At 40.5% G+C, this 21420-nt stretch overlaps 1 protein-coding gene across 1 annotated transcript in view; it reads right to left on the reverse strand.

Annotated features, from left to right (window-relative positions):
- Window positions 1–18751, reverse strand: part of NDUFAF4 (NADH:ubiquinone oxidoreductase complex assembly factor 4) — a 163478-nt gene extending 144727 nt beyond the window's left edge. The window contains exon 1 of the mRNA XM_044065698.1: window positions 18519–18751. Within this exon, the coding sequence (XP_043921633.1) occupies window positions 18519–18657 (139 nt within the window). The 5' untranslated portion in view covers window positions 18658–18751. The remainder of the gene's footprint in view (window positions 1–18518) is intronic.
- Between the last annotated feature and the right edge of the window lie 2669 nt (window positions 18752–21420).

Genomic DNA, 21420 nt, shown 5'->3' on the forward strand with positions numbered 1-21420 from the left:
CTTTTGAGCTTTGCCTAAAAAAGACACTATGGGGGAAGCAAGAGCCTTTGCCAATATCCGAAAGCCCAGGGGTGACAGGTGCAAGCCGTCCCTAGCGAAGCATTGTGGCTTGTCGAGCATGTCATCCCAGGCTGACAGGCATTGGATCCCCTTTGAATGACACCAATACTTAAGCCAATTGTTGAAATTGATCATCTTGTCTTCATATTGTGGCATCATTCTTAAGATGCTACTCAAGGTCAGGGTCATACCGGCCTGGGCCACATGCTCAGAGAGCTCCTCTATGTCTCTTTTCATGTAGTCCAGGGAGGTACGTCTCAGGTCATTCACACCAGCATGGACAATGACTGAGTTATATTTGTACTTGCCATGGAGTGACTTGAGTGCTTGTGTTATGTGGCGGATCCTAGCGCCCGATAGGCAGCTCACCGTGACCTTCTCCTTGTTCAGCCTGGTGAGCGGAACGTCAGTGTGCCTGACGATAGAGTCACCTATTACAAGTGTATCAGGTGTGTTGCTTAGCCTTAAGGGCTGTGACTGTTCGGCACACTGGCTTTGAGAGCTATGTGTTGCATGTGGTTTGTTTTGGGGGTAGCGGTTGCTTGGGTGTCTGCTTTGGAGGTCTCTGCTGCTTAGGCAGATTTTTATGTAAAGCCTCCGAGTATGTTTTTGTGTGTTTATGTGTTTATGTGTTTGGTTTGCTGTCGTGGTAGGTCTATGTGAGACTGGAATTGTAGCGAGTGTGGTTTCCTTCTCCTCCTGACTGGTTACGCCAGTACTGAGTTGAGAGAGCTTAGCTATATGGTTGCATCTCTCACATGTGTTGGAATTTGTTGGGTGGAGGAGAGGGTTGTCTGTGTAAATGAGGCAGTTGTAACATTGCCTCAAGATTCCCAGATTCACCAGCTGGACCGGAGAGGAGATTGACAACTGACCTTTGGACATGCTAGAATAGTATTGGGAATTCCTTTATAATTGAAAAAAAGGGCCAATGGGGAACAAGGTACTCAAGGGGAGTTTGTGAGGGTGTAGTGCTTTTAATTTTTTAGTGCTGTCTTATATAATTGCTTTAGTGAGCAAGTGCCAGGTAACTTAAATGCAATGTGTTACAGGTAACAAATGCAAAAAACGACAAACAGTAACTTTCTTTCAAGTGAAACAAGCAAATTAGTACAGTAAGCAATGCAGATATCACTAGGGATCCACAGAAAGCGCTGAAAAGCCGCGTTTTAGGTGGAATTAGCATTTCAGGTAGGTAACAAGCATACAAACAAAGCTAGATTCAGCAGGCCTGGATCTAGTCTATGCTACAGCAAACAAGGTGTACCAATTTCAGTAAGAAACAGTTCAAATATGCAGGAACTATAAGCCTTTAACCAGAAATTCTCAGCTCAGAAGGGCAGAGTCCAGCCTCTCCTCCCACATGAGTGCAGACCACGAACCTTCTTAATGTAAAATAACTGGCCTGAAGCCCACGTGCTTAAACAAGAACTAATACACTTTTAGAATAACAGACACAGAGCCCTCAATCAGCAGTTCCCAACTTACAAGGATGTAAGCTACCTGTCCTGCTACCACAGTGCAGGCCACAAACCTTCCTAATGTAAAATAACTGGTCTGAAGCCCAAGTGCTTAATCCAAAAGACTTAGAAATTATAGCTACACTTTAATCAAGTTACTACCAAGCAGTAATAAATACAATTGAATACTTTAAAGAATGCCTGGATTCGTGCTCAAGTTATACAAACAAAGCTAAATTCAGCAGGCCTGGATCTAGTCTATGTTACACCAGGTGTACCAATTTCAGTAAGAAAAAGTTCAAATATGCAGGCACTATAAGCCTTTAACCAGAAATTCCCAGCTCAGAAGGGCAGAGTCCAGCCTCTCCTCCCACAAGAGTGCAGAGCACGAACCCTTTTAATGTAAAATAACTAGCCTGAAGCCCAAGTGCTTAAACCAGAATTAATACACTTTTAGAATAACAGACATTGAGCCCTCAAATCAGCAGTTCCCAACTTAGAAAGATGTAAGCTACCTGTTCTGCCACTATAGTGCAGACCACAAACCTTCTTAATATAAAACAACTGGTCTGAAAGCCCAAGTGCTTAAACTAAAAGGCTTAGAATGAGTTACACCAAGCAGTAATAAATACAACTGAGTACTTTTAAGATGACGCAAAAGCAAAATAAAGTAGGAAGAAACATAAATACAGTGATTTTCAGAACTGAACAGAAGGTTGAAACCTGAGACAGCTTTTAAGAAAGAAATCTCAAAAGAACCAATGAGGTGCTTAGTCTAAGCTGTAGTCCAGGTGACCTCAGTCTGCCAATGACCTCAAACAATTCTCTCTCACTGAAATGCCTGATGGCTTTGGCTAAACCAAGATGTCCCTGAATATGTGCTCAGACACACACAGCCTCGACAAACACTAGGCCCCAATACAAGCCTGAATATGGAAATGCTACAAATATCCCCACTACTTAGAACAAACTGCAGAAATGTTTCTCACTGCTGCTTTTCACTTTAAATGAAAGTTTTAAACAGCTAAAGGAGCCTCTAGAAAAAATAGTTTAACTGCAACAAGTTATCAGAAACAAACAACCCAACAGATGCTTAATAAAAGTGAACAATTTCCAGTTAATACCTCACACACAGTGAAACTAGCTAGAAAAATACACAGTACACAAAGTGCTATAAATAACAAAGAAATAAAGAACAAAATAAACAAAAAACAGGATACTTAATGTTATATATTATAGCTCCGAGTTTCCTCAGTGTCTTTCCTTCGATTAGATCAGTGTGTATATATAGCTCAGTATATATATATATATATATATATATATATATATATATATATATATATATATATATATATATATATATATTCACACACACATATATATATATATATATATATATATATATATATATACATACATACACACACACACGCACACAGATATATATATATATGTCTATATGAGTAGATCGACATGTCATAACATCGACATCCACTACTGCGACACGAAATAACCGACAACTTTAGCGAAACTTCAAATAGCCGACATTTACTTGTTCGACAAGTCCAAATTAAATATCCCACAACAGTGTACTATATAACACACTTGCATTATAATGTCGATCATCCGCATAACTCAAACACAAAACACGTTGTATAAACAAATCCTCACCACGACAATAAATAAATATTAGAAATTGCAAAACGGAGTACTGCCATTTCAAACTGCCTTGCGATAGCATTCAAACATCCAACATAAGAGTGGTTTTATTTACATTTTAAGTAACCTCGCGATACCTTTCACAAAGTCAACATTAGAGTAGTTTTCCATATTACAGATTAGTTTATCAAATCTGTGTTGACGAAGGAGTAGTTTCCTGCTTTTCGGAGACGATGGGAACCCTGTAGATGTGCGCACTCTCAACTCATCTACCCGGTCTTGTTCATGACTCAATATGTGAAGTAAATACCTCAAATCAGTGCCCCTATCACCGAGCAAGCATTTCAATCTCCTATGCCACGCCTCAACTTTATTTTGAGTGTGAGGCAGACACAGTTCATTCAGTTCAAACACATTCCAAAATGTAATCGGAAACAACGGCGGAAATCTAATTGAAGACGTAAACCTTATATTAAATTTACGCCTCTTTCCATATATATACCAATCTGAAAAGCATTGTAAAACATCATTTGGGGATTCAATAATGGCTCCCAGTTTGCAGTCATCTGCAAACTTTGTTATCCAGAGTCCCTTAGTGTTGGCCTGTACTTCAGAGAAGTAGATGCCAAACAAGAGCGGTCCCAGGACTGAACCCTGAGGTAGTCCACTTGTCACTTTTCTGGAGCTGGATTTGGAGTTGGCTACTTTTACAGTGTGGGTTCTATCAGTAAGCCAGTTAGCAACCCATTGGGTGATGTAGGGATTAATGCCCAGCTTAGTAAGTTTATCTATGATTCCAGAGTGGGGGATGGTGTCAAAGGCCTTGGCAATGTCTAGATAGGCTGTGTGGAACACCTTACCCTTGTCCATGGCTCTGGAGACTGATTCAAAGAAGTCAATCAAGTTCAGGAGACAGGTCCAGTGTTTGAAGGTTGCCAATGTCTTTGTTTACAAGTTTCATGATAATATGCTCCATGGCCTTGCAGATAAGGCTTGTCAGACTGATGGAACGGTAGTTTCCGGGATCCAAGGTGGATCCCCCTTTGTTGAGTGGGATAACTGTAGCTGTGCGCCACTCAGTGGGCACGAAACCTGAGGTGAGGCTATGATTAAACATGACACTTAGGTGAGGTGCCAGTTCATATTGTAGTTCATGTAGTACACAGCCCGGGATGTCATCTGGTCCCATGGATGCTGTATTCTTAGCTTTGGAGAGTGCGTTTTTTACCTGTGTGGCCGTTATTACCAGAATTTGGCAATCTTCCAGTACTGAGATGGGCCATTTAGGGGGTGAGAGGAGGGTGAAGTTGGCACTGAATCGATCTGCCAGGATATTGGCAATATCCTTGGGATCAGTATATTTAATGCCATTCTGTTTTAGCTCAGAGCAGATCTGAGCATTGCCATTTAGATTATTGACATAGTTATAGAATGCCTTGTTGTTGTCTTTGGAATCTTTGGCAATTTTATTTTCGTAACTAGCTTTGGAGGATTTTATGAGGGATCTCAGTTTCTTACGGAGGCTGGTAAGGAAGTTTTTTGCATCCTGGGATTTTCCTCTTTTCTGCAACAGTTTCTTCCTTTTGTTGTAAAGTTTGTTTATGGCAGGGAACCACCAGATTGGCTTCTTTTTTTTTGGATGAGAGCATCTTGGTTCTATTTGGGATGGCATGATTTATGCATGAGTGTATGTGCTCGTACAGTGCCTTAGTGTAGGATTCAGCAGTTGAACTTTCAACTCCCGTCTGCATGGGTGTCATGAAGTTTGTCACTTCTGACTTGAGTAGCATGAAGTTGGCTTTGGAGAAGTTTTTTATGGAGATTTCCTTACTGGGGGGTGGGGGTGGGATGTGGATGTTAAGGGTGATTAGCTTATGGTCAGACGTGACTAACGAGGGGGTGACCATAGGTGTGGAGCATCGATTTCCCATGTTGGTAATGACCAGGTCTAGGATATTGGAGCCCCTAGTGGGACTATGAATTAGTTGATCCAGGGCGTTGGAATTTATGAATTTCAAGAACCATTGGGCAAAGGTGTTGGTACCCGAGTAGCTTTCCCAGTTAATGGCAGGGTAGTTAAAAATCACCCAGTATTAGGGTGTTTGGTTCTATCTTAATATTTTCCAGTATGTTTAGAAAGGTGTAGTGAGAATCTTGGGGTATGGTGGGGGATCTGTAGCAAGCTACAATTTGGATTGCAGTCTTACCTAGTGTTAGTTGCACCTGGAGAATTTCAGACGCATTGTGTTGGGCAAATAGCCTGGTGGTGTGAATATCCTTGGTGAATATTGACACTCCTCCACCTTTAGTGTTTCGGTCCTGCTTTGGTGGCCGAAATGTGTGGTAAGAGTTGTAGCCTGGTATTGCAGGGGTGCTCTCTGGAGCCTTGAACCAGGTCTCAGTTACTGCACAGATATCGATGTTCTCCATTTTTAGGAGTGCCTCGAAAGTGCATTTTGAGGTTTAGACTTCTAGCGTTGAGTAGCATTACCTTCAGATTTTGCATGCTTGTACCTGTTACGGTGGTGGTTTTGTTCTTTGAACTTTGCCTAAAAAAGGCACTATATATAGATATAGATATATATATTATATTATATATATATATATATATATATATATATATATATATATAGATAGATAGATATATATATATATATATATATATATATATATATATATATATATATATAGATATACACACACACGTATATACATACTCAATACACATACCATGAATATAAAATATTACATACATACATATATGGAGCGTTATGACTGCACTTAAACATAAGGAAAAAGAAAAGCTAGTTAAGCGCCACTCTAGCATTAGACCCAATGTCAAGATCACTTACATAGTTGCTTTCTAAGAGCTGTTAATACTGGGTGTCCCACTAGACACCAAGTACTCCTGTTCCCAGCCTCTAAATGGCAGTGGCAGAAGTAAAAACTGCTTTGTTTCTGCCTTGCTTTGTATGCATCTCAACTTGCCCTGTCCCTTGTAAACTTTACAGTAAGTCACAAATGGCACAAACAAAGTTTTATACATCTTAATGTTCAGAAACACTTACTGATGCAAAATGAGTCATGTTATTATTGTTTGAATTAGAGGAATATTTACAAACGTTGCCTTGGTCTGATCCTTTGTCTCACACACAAATATTAAACAAAATAAGATAACTGGTGTTCTTGCTACTGTCTACTTGACAGTGCTCTGTAATGGTTTTACCAGCTTCAAAGTTGGTAAAACAGTTTGCACTTTTTTTTCTTTTTTTCTGTACCCATCAGTACATGGAGCGGATAAAGCCCCATGCACTACAAAGAATTATGATCAGGTCACTGATTGTAATATTTATTTACAGTGGATATAAAAACTGTACACACTCCTGTTAACATGCTATATTTTTGTGATATAAAAAAATCAGCCCACAATAAATCATTTCAAAACTTTTCCCACCTTTAAGGTGACTTATTACCTGTACAATTCAACTAAAAAACAAACAAATTAAGGGATAAAATATAAAAAATGTACAATAAGCTGGTTGCATACGTGTGCACACCCTTAAACTAATACTTTGTTGAAGCACCTTTTGATTTAACTCAGTCTTCCTGGGTAGGAGTCTCAGCATGGCACATGTTGACTTGGCAATATTTGCCCACTCTTCCTTGAAAAAGCATTGCAAATCTGCCATATTGCGAGGGCATCTCTTATGCACAACCCTCTTCAGGTCACCCTACAGATTTTCTATTGGATTTAGTTCTGGGCTCTGTCTAGGCCATTCCAAAACTTTAATTTTCTTCTGGTGAAGCCATTCTTTTATTGATTTGGATGCATGTTTGGGTCATTATCATGTTGAGAAGGGAAATTCCTCTTCACCTTCAGCTTTCTAGCAGACGCCTGAAGGTTTCCGGCCAAATGTGACTGGTATTTGGAACTGTTCATAATTCCCTCCACCTTGACTAAAGCCCCAGTTTCAGCAGAAGAAAAGCAATCCCAAAGCATGATACTGCTACCACCATGCTTCACCATGGGGATGGGTGTTCTTTTGGACAGTGGACAGTCATGAGCCCAATTTCAGAAATTTGATGCAGGACTTATAACTACTGGACCCTGTGCTATAGACAAACAAGCACAACAACCTGTTCTCTCTTGTATAAACCATGCACAAACAATGATATTACCCTCAGTTTCTGACAGGCCTGTTTCCCAAGCTTTGGATCTATGTAAAGTTTAATAAGGGTAATACTTAGACTATACAGCTTAGCATTTGTGTGTGTGTGTGTGTGTGTGTGTGTGTGTGTGTGTGGGGGGGGTTAGAAAACCATGAAGCTTCTAAAATACACAATTACAAAACTACACATAGCCCAGTGCAAAACCGTGGGAAAAGCATCACCATCCTCACAAAATAATTTGGAATGGTTTTGCAATATTATACAATACTATAGCAATAACCAACGCCTGGGTGTGGGTAATGCTAAATTTACCCACGGTTGGCGTGGTTTGGTCCCGAGGGCGAAGCCCGAGGGACCAAACAAAGCGAACCGTGGGTAAATTTAGCATTACCCACACCCAGAAGTGGGTTATTGCTATTATACCATGACATTATTTAAGAAAAGAAACTATTACTTTTCTTAAATAATGGCATAGTATAATGCCTGTTTACTACCCTTCCGCAGATGTCTGGCATGCGCGGCAGTTCTGATGTACTGCGGCGCCTGCGCAGTACATCAGAGTTGTGAGCAACGAGGAGAAAGCAAGATCTCCGTTGCTTTATAGTTCGCTATGTTAAATGAGTTTAACATAGCGAGACAGTTTTAAAATAAGCAACGGAGATGTCCGTTGCTTATTTTAACTGTCTCGCTATGTTAAACTCATTTAACATAGCGAACACTAAAAAGCAACGGAGATCTTGCTTTCTCCGTTGTTTTAAACAAGTCTCGCTATGTTAAATGGGTTTAACCTAGCGAGACAGCTTTAAAATAAGCAACGGAGATCTCCGTTGCTTATTTTAAAGCTGTCTCGCTATGTTAAACCCATTTAACATAGCGAGACAGTGTTTTTAAAAAACGAGTTATACTAATGGAAAAAAGTCCGGGCGACCGGACCTTTTTCCATTAGTATAACTCGATTTACAACGGGCACGATGGCCAATCAGCGTGCACGTTTTGGGGTGGTCATGGTATAATAAAGAATCTTTCAGCAATCTCTTTACACTAACACAGTGGACTCATGTGGCCAATCATCATTGTAAAATAAAGACTTGCAATGTACTATTTTGCTTCATTTTGCTGGCTAAGTAGGTGCCACTACACAGTCTATTTCAAAGAAAACATAATACATTTACAATGATTACAGAAACTTTGGTCAACATGCTTGGGAATTTTCAGTACTGCAGCCAATGAGGTTTATTCGAGGTGTGACAAAACACAAAGAAATGCACACAAAATAAGGACATTACACTAAGTATTACATAAGACTATAAACGAAGTTATGAAATTTTGGCATGTGAATGCAAACAAACCATTACAGACAGTATGTATTGCATTAAAATGGAATTACAAGAATATATTTGCAATATGTGCAGTATATAAAAAATGAGGGAGACTAAGTCAGGAAATGTAGTGTCAGAATAAGGGAAGTAGGAGAAGGAAAGGGAGTAGAAGAACTGTATTACAATTCCATTGTCATTTGGATGAAGATGTTATGGACTGTAGTAGAAGACCAAGTTAGGTTATGTGACCTGCATGACAGCAGTTGCATTTGATTGATTTAAAGGTGGGATTTTAAATAGGTGCAGAACTTTTGAGTATGAAGCAATATGTTTAGGAGGAGATGAAAGATTAATGTGCATAGAAGACTGGATTTGCTGGGGGGCTCAAATAGGACTCCTAAGGCTGTACCTTAGGGAAAGTTTAGTAGGTCAAGAGATTGGATGTATTTGATTATAGGGCTTTTAATAACTGAAAAATAATCTATACTCTTTCTTTAATAAGTGATAATGAATTTTTAACAGTCACATGAACTGCCACCAACATAAACAAACTGGACCAGTGATTAGCAACTGACCTGAAAGCCAACACAGTACACAGCCTTATGCTGTATTAGCAATGTTAGTACTGAAATGTGAATCAAACGATTATGTGCTATTGTTGGAATGAGAATGTTCTGCTGCCTGGCACAAAGACAGAATCTGCATTCAGTAATCTTAACAACATTTTCAAAGCATTACTTCTGCACCAAGTTCCAACTAAAAAGATCATGATCAAGTTACCAGTCTATTTAGAATCCTAAAATTATCATACCCCCCTTAAAACAGATATGCACTATTTCTACTACATCTTTTGAAAAGAAGCAAACCTGTCCTTCTATTTTGTCTTCTTTAAAAAGGCAAATACAACCACACTGTTCTTTAACTATATCATAAATATGGACTTTAAGTATTCCAAACGTAGATGCTAAGACGACTCACTGGGATGGTCTCCTTTCCTGAGAAGAGACAGACAGAAGAGGACAAAGAATAAGGATTGATTAGATTAATGTAATCTGCATGCTGCTCAACCTGCCACCGTAAGGCAACTCATACTTAACTTTAACCCAAGATTGTGTAATGTTAATCCCATGCCAACCTGTACTATCCAGAGCTTCAGAGTATTGTGTTATTTGTGAGGACTGTTTCAAGAATCAATAATTCATTCTATCAAGAGAAAAAAAATTACTTGTGTTACACTTGAATTATCCCCTTCATTTTCAAACATACCCTACAAGCTCTTGCATTTAAAATTTTACTCTTTGAAGATGTGGCTTTCTTACCAATTCATTTATAGTTTCATAGTATAGTACTAGGCTATCTGCCCTAGGGCATTTATAAGCCTAGCCAAAGTGCATGTGGCTTTCGCCACCCCATGTAATGATACAAAAGTGTACAATTTAAATTAAATTTAGTTTACTGTGCCTCTATCTAGCAATGACACAGAGATGACCCCCGGGGTAAATCTACGATCACCCATCCATTCGTCCAGATTTCTCTTGAAGAGAGTCAGTGAGGGGCTCTGCCTAACATGGACAGGTATCCTGTTCCAGAGTGCGGAAGCCTCAGAGTTATGAATCTGTCCCTCCAGCATGTCCTATTCATATTTGTGCTGAGATTTAGATCTTTAGCTCTCGTGGCTCTGATGGATTTGGATTTTTTGAGGTGGAGCATGTCCATTAATTCTGAATTGGACATGGCCTTGTACGCAAGGCACAGATCACCTCTGAGCAGGCAGTATGCTACTGAATAGAGCTGGAGCTTTTTCAGTCTGGCTGCATATGACATATGCTGGAGACCCTTGATCCTCTTGGTAAGGTACTTTTGGGGTCTCTCCAGCTGCTGCAGAAGTCAGGTGAGGCACATACCAAATGGGAACTGTACTCAATCATAGGCCTGATAAGGGAGGAATATAAGGGTACAATGACATCCTTTGATCTGGATGTGAATCCCTGCATGATAAGGTGGGCAAGGTAGAAGGTCTTTCTGACCACTTTGGCGACATGGGTGTCAAATGAGAGTTCACTGTCAACTTGGGTCCCCAGGTCTCCGATTACTTTTTCCGTACTTAATGGATTACCACCTATGTGGTAATTTGTGGGTACTTTGTTTTTTCCAAAGGGGATGACTATACATTTTTTGGCATTTAGTTTAAGGCCATGACTCTGGCACCAGTCGTCTGTTTCTGTGAGGCCCTTCTGGAGGATGCATGTGTCAGCTGGTGTGTCAACTATGGCGCCTAGTTTGCAGTCGTCTGCGATCTTTGTCAGCCACAACCCCCCTATGTTTGCCTGCACATCTGAGAAATAAATGCCAAACAAGAGGGGTCCCAAGACAGAGCCCTGTGGGACTCCACTTGTGACTGGCTTAGAGTCTGACATAGCTCCAGCTATTCTGACTTTGTGGGTTCTGTCCTTTAGCCAGTTTGCAACCCATCTTGTGACAAACGAGTTTACATTTAAGCTGTTGAGCTTGTCTATGATGCCTGAGTGGGGTATTGTGTCGAAGGCTTTTGCCAGATCCAGGTAGGCTGTATGAACTGCTTTGCCTTCATCGATGGCTCTAGTGACCGTTTCAAAAAAATCCACCAGGTTTAAAAGACAGGATCTGCCTTTTACAAAGCCGAACTGGGTAGGGTCAATTGTCTGTAGGTCCCCGATGTCTTTGTTAAGGAGTTTCATAATGATCCTTTCCATAGCTTTGCAGACCAGGCTGGTCAAGCTTATGGGGCGGTAGTTTCCAGGGTCTGTAGAGGTACCACCTTTGTGGAGTGGGACCACTGTAGCTGTACGCCAGTGTTCAGGGACGTATCCTGTAGCAAGGCTAAGATTAAACAGTGTTCTTATGTGTGGGTTTAGCTCCTCTAGAAGTTCACGTAGCACGCAACCCGGGACACCGTCAGGTCCCATGGATGCTGTATTTTAGCTTTGCTGAGGGCAGCTCTCACCTGGACATCTGAGATTTCCGGGAGGTTGCATTCAGCTGAGATATTTATTTCGTCTTTTGGGGGAGAGGGAGGGGAGAAATTTGCACTGAACCTGTCTGCCAGTATGTTGGCAATATCTGTGGGTTCAGTGTATTTTTTGCCGTTATGAACTAACTCTGCGCATATCTGAGGGTTTCCGCCCAGGTTTCTAACATAACTGAAGAAGGCCTTGTGATTATCTTTAGTGTCCTTAGCGATTTTTCTCTCGAAGTTGGCCTTTGATGATTTTATTAGCGAACGTAGTTTTTTGCTAGTGCTGATCAGGGATGCCTTCCCTTTATGGGATTTTGCTCTGTCTTGCAGTAGCTTCCTTCTCTTGTTATAAAGTTTGTTTATGGCTAGGGTCCACCAGATGGGATGCCTGCCTTTGGTGGAAAGGGTCTTGGTTTTATTTGGGATTGCATGATCCATGCATTCTTGGAGATGCCCGTAGAAAGCATTTGTGAAGGATTCAGCAGTGTGGGATGTGGTTTCCACTGGCCCAGGGGGCTTGAAAGATACCATTTCAGTCCTAAGGAGTGTAAAGTCGGCTTTTGAGAAGTTTCTCACTGTGGTCTTTTGTGCTGGGGGTGGAGGTGGGATATGAATATCTAGGGTTATTAGTTTATGGTCTGATCTCACTAGTGAGAGGTATACTTACGATGTTGAGCATTTTGTCCCCCATGTTTGTGATGATCAGGTCAAGCATATTATTTCCCCTTGTGGGGGAGGTGACTAGTTGTTCCATCGCATTTGAGTTGATGAATTCCAGGAACCTTTGGGCTAGGGTGTTGGGACTTGAGTAATGCACCCAGTCTATGTTTGGGTAGTTGAAGTCTCCCAATATGATGGTATTTGGTGAGACATTCATATCCTCCAGTGTCTTCAGGAAGGCTGAATGGAGTTCCTGAGATTGCGAGGGTGGTCTGTAGCATGCTACAAGTTGTATAGCAGTTTTGCCTACGGTTAGTTGCACATGGATGGTCTCCGATGCTTCGTGCGTTGCCACTAACCTGGAGTTGTGGGTGTCTTTAATGAATATGGACACTCCCCCTCCTTTTGTGGTTCATACCAGGTTTTGGGGCCGAAATGCATGATACGAGGTATAACCTGGTAGGGCTGGGGTGCTCTCAGGAGCCTTGAACCAGGTTTCAGTTACTGCACAGACATCGATGCTCTCCATACTGAGGAGTGCTTCGAGAGCCTGCATCTTGAGATTTAGACTTCTGGAGTTGAGCAGCATTACCCTTAGTTTTTTTTTTTCCTTTATTGTTTTCTAAGGTGGTGGGTTTGCCTTTTGAGCCTTGCCTAAAAAAGGCACTATGGGGGTGGCAAGAGCCTTAGTCAATATCCGGAAGCCCAGTGGTGACAGGTGCAAGCCATCCCTTGCGAAGCAGCGTGGCTTGTCCAGCATGTCGTTCCAAGCAGACAGACATTGGATCCCCCTAGAATGACACAAGTAATTGAGCCAATTATTAAAGCTGATCATCTTGTCTTTGTATTGTGGCATCATTCTTGGTGAGGGCAAGATGCTGCTCAGGGTCAGGGTCATACCGGCCTGGGCTACATAATCAGAGAGCTCCTCTATGTCTCTTTTCATGTAGTCCAAGGAGGTACGTCTCAGGTCATTCACGCTGGCATGGACAATGACGGAGTCATATTTGTACTTGCTTTGGAGTGACCTGAGTGCTTGTGTTATGCGGCGGATCCTAGCTCCTGACAGGCAGCTCACCGTTACCCTCTCTTTGTTCAGCCTGGTAAGCGGGACGTCAGTGTGTCTGACTATAGAGTCACCTATTACTAGTGTATCAGGCATGGTGTTTCACCTTAAGGGCTGTGATTGTTTGTCACACTGACTTTGTGTACTATGTGTTGCTTGTGCAGAGTTTTGAGGTGGTGTTTTCTTGGATGTCTGCTTTGGGAGCCTCTGTTGTTTCGGTAAGTTTTTTATTAGAGCCTCCGAGTATGTCTTTGTGTTACTATGTGTTTGGTTTGCAGTTGTGGTTGGTTTATGTGAGACTGGGTTTGTTGTGTGTGTGGTTACCTACTACTCCTCCTGTCTGGTCTTGCTAGTCCTGTGTTGAGAGCGTTCAGACTCCAGTTTGGCTATATAGTTGCATCTCTCACATGTGTTTGTGTTTGTTGGGAGGAGGAGAGGGTTGTCTGTGTACATGAGACAATTGTAACATTGTCTCAGGATTCCCAGATTAACCAGCTGAACTGGAGAGGACGTCAGTAATACACCACTCGACATGCCAGAATAGTACAAGGGGGTGATGTGTAACTGGGTCAGAGAGAAGACTTTGAAGGGAAGTGGGTATTAGCATGGGTTGTAGGTGGATGTAGTGCTTACGTTAGTTTAAGGGTGCTTCACTTAAAAGAAAGGTTTTAGGAGCAAGTGCTAGGCTTATGATAAAGCGAATAGACTGATTTTGTTGAAAGTAGAGCTTTCTTAAGGGAAAAATTGAAGTGCAGACTTGGTGGAGCCAGGAATAGTTTAAGCCTGTTTAACCAGCGCTGCACTATGCACACAATCGCGCAAAGCCGCGCAAACGCAGATTTTAAACAGGGAACTTCAAAAAAAGCTGGAAATGGTCCAAAACGACCAATTACTACAAGCTCTTGTGCTGAGGTCACTCCTTCAGGGACAGATAGGCTGCTCAAGGTTCCCCACTCCTTCTATCCAAGTAAGGCAATGGGCAACACAGGAACTACACCACAGTCCAGAATACAGCAAAGCCTGTATACTAAACTAGTCGAGAAAGGCGGGAAAACAAGGATTTTTTTTGTTTGTTTTTTAAGTTAAAAAGTACACAGAAATGCAGGAAAAACAGTAATAAATCACTTACACAGGCTAGCTCACTTTAGTGGGTAGCCTCAACAGTTAAATTTAACAAACTTTCAACCAAATGTAACTTTAAGTGCAGACAATGTACAATGCAAAAAACAGGTAATAAAGCAGTATAAACTTGTTCAAAGTAAGAAAAGGAAGGTCTCTCAGGTAAAAACAGCAAAAAAATACTTAGATCATTAATTTATTTTTTACAGTTTTTATTAAATTTAACTAAACATATCTATCAGGTCTTCTATCTCCTACATTTCCACAAAAGTGTAAGTTATTTATTTTTAGATTTTTTTTTCCACATTACTAGGCTATCGACCCGGATGTCATTTTAAGTCTAGCCATTTCAACCCAATGCAGTACCATAGAGATACTAGTCAATACCCAAGATTACATTTAGTGACAATTGCCCATGTCCAGGATTATAAGTGCTATCCCTGGCAAGAATTTACGGTGCCCCATCCAGTCATCCAGGTTCCTCTTGAACAGTGTCATAGAAGTGCTCTGTTTCACGTGAATTGGCAGCCTATTCCAGAGACGCGGCAGTTGCTGGGAGATAAATCTGTCCGTCCAAAATGTCCTATTTAAGTCGAAGGCCATATTTAAGTACGTGAAATGGTATAAACATTGGAAAATTCTGCTGGTCTCGTCTGTGCATAATCAGCCACATAAGTGTTTTGGTAAAGAAGGGATCTCCCAAGCTGCATTCTGCATTTATTTGAAATGGGCTACTGACAACTGCTGGAAGCTAATTTTCCTGGTATTTACTATTACTCCACAGCCTACATTTCTACATTAACATAACTTTACAGCTTTCATTCCTTGGGTCTGGTATGAGAAGACTATCAACAAGATTAATGAAATCCACAAAGGGCATGTTTTCACCTCCTTACCTACCCCATGTATCTAATTATATACCTGCAGATTTTCTTAACACAAACCACCATTTCTGCACCTTGTGATATTTTTGGAAACACCATGGTGTAGTCTAGCTTACCCACCCTTCTCTGTTGCAAGCTCCATTGAGTGGTTTTGAGCAAATAATTTTCACTGCAGTTCATTTCAAAGCATTAGCAGGACTGTGTGAGCTGGTACTACATTTCCAGTGTTCTTCCCCTCTTTTCCCCATTGCACTGCAACCACAGGGTTTGAGTATCCATAGACACACACACACACACACACACACACACACACACACACACACACACACACACACACACACACACACACACACACATATGGGTCTACTTCATTTGCCCTAACTTCTGATTAGCCAACACCCATTTGCCCGAGACCATTTGACCGACAAGTATTATTGGCAAGAAAATGGGATATGCCCCCTTCCCCACTGTAGTGCGACCCTGGAGTTAGAATATATAGTTAGGGGGGTGTGGGGGCACAGCCCCCCCACTTACTTTTGTTTTACTAAGCAATATTAAAGCAAAACTAAACAATATAATATGAAATTAAGTGGGGGGATGTGCCCCCCACACCCCCTAACTATATATTCTAACTCCAGGGTCGCACTACAGTGGGGAAGGAGGTATATCCCATTTTCTTGCCAATAATACTTGTCAGTCAAATGAAGTGTCGGTCAAATTAAATTTTGGGCAAATGGGTGTCGGTCAATCAGAAGTTAGGGCAAATGAAGTAAACCCATGTATATATATATATATATATATATATATATATATATATATATATGTGTATATATATATATATATATATATATATATATATGCGAAAATTTTAGACTTCACCTGCACTCTTTTCCCATCAACTTGAAAAGACTGGAAGCTATGCCATAATGTTCTAAAGGCAGACTTCTGAACGTAGCTTTAAAGCAAAGGAAAGCAAAAGTTGTGTGACATATTCAACTAGAAACTTGATCTGGCAGTGGGTGTGCAAGTTTGTTCACTATTTGGGTACTTAATAAAATGCAAAACAAGCAGCTAAATGAGAGATGTAACAAAAGAAATGCTGGCCACTGTACACGGCTAGCAAAACAGAGCATGATCAATCTAAAAAAGACTTCTGTTTATATCTACACACTGCAAAACAATTAACTATAATAGTTCCTTTGCCAAAATAGTACACAAACATTTTCTATGGCATTCTGTGGAAAAACAAGGATAAAATACCAGGTGGTTTATATATTATAAAAAGATGAATAGCCTCCATACTTTTTAACACCGTCCTTTATTTTGAGGGAAATCTCTAATTTTGGTTCAAAATTTTGCTTGGTCCATCCTAAAGTAATGATTTTTTTTTTTCAAAAAGGCAATGGATTACACTTAACAGATAAGGGAAACTATTACAGCTACAGTCTTCTTTTGGAGATATTTTACTAGATCTATCTCCTTACCTTATACAGTGTACCTTGTGGAATTTCTCAGATGATGTCCTATACTTTCTCCAAGATGGTGCAAACTCAGTACATTTACAGTCTACCCACCTGTAAAAATGTTTCGATAGTTTTACTACACCTAACCCTGTTGCACTGTTTAGTCAAATTTATTTATTTACTTGACATTATTGACCGAGTTAGTCTGACTGAGCCAAAGTCCTTTATCAGCAGAGGCCTGGGGAGAAAAGCTTCACGGTTACAAAAAAAGCTTGTTAAAAAAGACAAGACACATCAAAATTGTAAGTGAATTAACATAGTATGAAGTACATTACTAGCACCCCCAGAGAAAAGTGAATTAACATAGTATGAAGTACATTACTAGCACCCCCAGAGAATATATACATTTTAACATCAATAGAAACAAGTTGTACAATCACTTCTGAGAGCAAGTCTCAAGTTACTTCAGTAAAATCTGCAGCACAATCTCTGTAAATTAAGAGTTAACTTTTTAATTGCAGAACTTTAGTGATAAAAGAAAGAATGGGAGTTAGGTGAGAGAGAGGAGATGAGTATGGGGTGATCAGTCAAGGAGGGTAGTTACAGTGACAGAGAGAGGAGATGAGTATGGGGTGATCAGTCAAGGAGGGTAGTTACAGTGACAGAGCCATATTCCGTTTAGATACTTTTTAGCAACTTTGAATTTAAGTGGGTGATTTATATTTCTAATATCCAAAGGAAGTTTATTCCAGGATTAAGCTGGGGAGTTAACTGCAAAGATGCTGTCCTATTTTTTGTTTTAGGCTTGTAGATTTGAAGAAAGTTGTGTGTATTCAATGACATTCTGAGAGTTCCCCAAAGAGTTGGTTAAATCATACTGGAACTTCTCAAGCCAAAGTTAAGATGGGGCATGTACAGTAAAAACACGACCATTCTTTCACTTGTAGCTCTCCAGTGTCCTTTATTTTGCCTCGTATGTTGTGCTCCTCGTAAAATGCATGGTTTTCTGGCAAATTATTGATGACTGCAGTCACTAAACAGGCATTTTTTTCAGTTTCAGACTTCAAATCCCTTAGAAAATGCCTGCTATTTCAAAATGTGGCATTCTAGCAATTTTCTAAATATGTAACTGTAACATTTACATTTTGTCCCCCAATTTGGGACCTGTGTTTTCACCTTTTTTTGGTTAAGATGTTGAGACTACACTTTCATCTCATGAAATGCTTGACCATCTATTTAGCAGTTAAAGAAGGGTGTTAAACTATGAACTATTAACACGCATCCTCGAAGCCGATAAATGTTACTCCTTTATTAGCAAAGCTGTTTACTGTCATTTCAGTGTTTCAGAAACAATATTTAAATGTTTCATTCCCTCAACCATGATCTGCCTACAATGTTAAATTGAGCCTGTCACGTCCACAGTGCTATTGGGTCGTCCCGGAAAAAGGACACTCATTCCAAGCCTTCGTATTCTGTCAATTTTAAATCAGCAGAAAAATATTTATAAACTGCACAGGATATATGGTATTTGTTCTGAATATTTTTGGTTTTGTCCCTGTCCTGATGCTTAACATATGAGGTTATCAGCTATGTCTGCAAGTCACAAAGTTCATAAGTACTAGTTTAATAGGGAGAAAGCTGCAGAATAAAACAATGCACTTACATTCAGCCCCATGTTCTGATTTGCTGTGGTGAATGGTGGGGTATAGAGGAGCCACAGTAGGTTTTTGCTTGCTGAGTTCTCGTTGTATCCGATTCTCAAGGTTAAAATTGCGAAACACACGTGTTATTCGGCCACCCATTTCTCCGGCACAACATGCTAGTACACTACGTTTCCGGTTTGGAGAAAAAAAAACTAGCGGAAAACTGTACTACGGAAGCTTGTGGGAGACGTACGTAATGTTTACAAAAGCTATTCGCGAATCGAAAGAAACAGTCGGCCGCTCTTATTATAATGCTAGAGTACCCCCTGGCGACAAAGCAGTCAAAGATGTCAAAAGTACTCACCGATTCGCGTTTAGAGTATATACCACTGCTGTTTGTCGTAATGAAGAAGTCATCATACGAAAAATTAAGTCGTAGGAAAAAACATGAGAAATTACTTTTATTTAAGGATAAAGGTTACGTTCTAACTTTGGCGATATTTTACTTTACTGGCTTTTCTGGAGCTCAGTGAAATGACATAAGCAAACACGAGAAAAATATATGTTGTGTGTGCTGAAGCTTGAAAGTATGATTTGTTCTGCAAAATTTCCATAAAAATAATCCAATGGAGCATCTGAAAAGGTGGCAACTGTATGATGGTTAGATGTGATATATGAAGAATGAGGAGAAAACAAATGTCCTTATTGTGTTGTATACAGCGGCAAGTTTACCTCTCAACCTGCAGATAAGAGAATCGGGGACGGGGGACGTTAAAATCAGGGACACTTAATTAACAGTATACACAGTTCAAACACCCACATATATAAAATTGTACAAAGACAGGGCATCAATTTATTTTAGAGCATTTTTTTGTTAAAACCCTCACACAACAACTTATTCACACTGACACATGCATACAACACTTAGGAATGAGGAGGCAGCTGGAAGGAATAATACTGAAAAGACAGCATGATCAAGTAATCAGTACCTGTAAATGAATAATTTCCAAGTAACAAAACTGTAAATAAAAAGCAGTATCAGTTTACACATTGTTGGAAGCCCTAGAGAGAACACATCAACAACCAGCATACAGCAAAACACCTTTGTGAAAAAAAAAAACAGAAATCAGTCATAAACTGCAGCTAACATATCCTCAGCAAGATTTGCAAATAGTTACTGCCTTAAAAAGGCACCTTCTATATTTGACTCCTGCCTGCAGCATAAAAAAAGAAATGACTTACCTGGGAATCAGTGGTTGCTCACAGTGTGCTCCATGGTCTTAAACAAAACCAGTCCACAGCACCTAACAAAAGGAAAATAAATCCTTAGAGTTGGCAGAAAAACCTCAGACCACCTGTGAAGAAATATCCCGCCTTATCCTGTACAAAAATTAAGAGGAAAGGCAAAACAGTGATAAATCCTGCTGCTCATGGTCTAAGTTCCGTCTTTCCTTCAGAATGGCAGGCAGACAGGCAGTCTTAGAGACAACCAAGTCTCTATACACCATGCACCAACTGACCCAATCCTTTTGTCTGTTTCAGGGTTTTGAAGGCTGGAACAGGCCCTCAATACTCCTGTGTCGAACCGAAGAAAAAGACATTCTCTCTTGCCTCTCTCCAAACAGTCAAGCGACGAACAGACCATTGTTCTTCCTGCACTGGTTAATGTGCTAAGTGGACACAACAGAAGACAACAAGCTTCTCAGGTCCACTGCCATGTATTACCCAAGTTAACACTCGGTCACAGACTTGCAAAACCAGAAGCCAGAAAGTAGCATGCTAATTAGTTGCAGTAAAAAGACACTCTGATTGGCTGAATTGTCAGCAACCTAAAGCAGAGGTCTCTTTACTGCAGAATTTGAAAAATACAGGCTGGAGTACCTTCTGTGCAGAGTCTGCATGTCCTTCCTGTGGTCGCATGGGTTTCCTCCGGGTGCTCCGGTTTCCTCCCACATCCCAAAGACATGCAGTAGGTGGATTGGACACTCTAAATTGGCCCTAGGTGTGAGTGTGTGCGTGTGTGTGCCTTCTGTGGAAGGTTGGGCGACGGGCTGGCAACTCGACACCGTAAAACTTCACTGCCAATCATGAGTGGACAGATGATCCGCTATGGCGACCCCTAACCGGGAAAAGCCAAAAGAAGAAGAAGAAGGAGTTTAGCTATATAAATCAGGTAATCAGACAGGAGGCTGTATTTTGATTGAAAAACAGGTGCACCCTGGCAATTTCACACATTTGAGAGCAATGACAGTAAGGTAGCATTTCGCTATTCTTATCTTAACATTTTAAATTACTATAAAGACCCAGACACTGATAACTTATAAGGATATGCAGTTCTGTAGAACCTGAAAGCACTACAAGAAATTCTAAATGTGCTATGCAGAATATGTATCTGAACAGCTGATTCCCAACTAAAGGACATGGTGAGCCTTAGGTGAAATGACACTCTAGACAAAGGGGCACCATGGTGCCCCTACTACTCACTGTCTACTGCTCCAAACATACATCACCCAATGTCTCCCCCATCCCGACCTACCCACACTATCAAAATTACTTTTTTTCCCTTTATCTCACAGTCTGTGCTACTCTTCAGCTTTTTTGCAGCATTCATTTATTTAATACATTTTTAAATAGGGAAGACTACACTCTGATAACTTTATCCTTCCTCAACCAATGTGTCTCAGATCTGACCTCAGATCTGACTTCAGCCACTTCACCAGACTTTGGCTCCGTAGCTCGAGCTCCTCCCCTTACCCATAATCCCATAGTTATACCAATTATATAAAAATAAACCCAGTCAAAGCATAATCTAAATGAGGTTGTACATCAGCTGTAACAGAAAAAAAGAAAGAGAAAAGGAAGAGGACTGATGCTCATACTAGATGCCCACACAAAAAGAGCTTATAAAATATGAGGGAGCTG

The sequence above is a fragment of the Protopterus annectens genome, chromosome 1.part0, assembly GCF_019279795.1.
Source record: "Protopterus annectens isolate FY-2018-M chromosome 1.part0, PAN1.0, whole genome shotgun sequence".
Classification (NCBI taxonomy): domain Eukaryota; kingdom Metazoa; phylum Chordata; order Ceratodontiformes; family Protopteridae; genus Protopterus; species Protopterus annectens.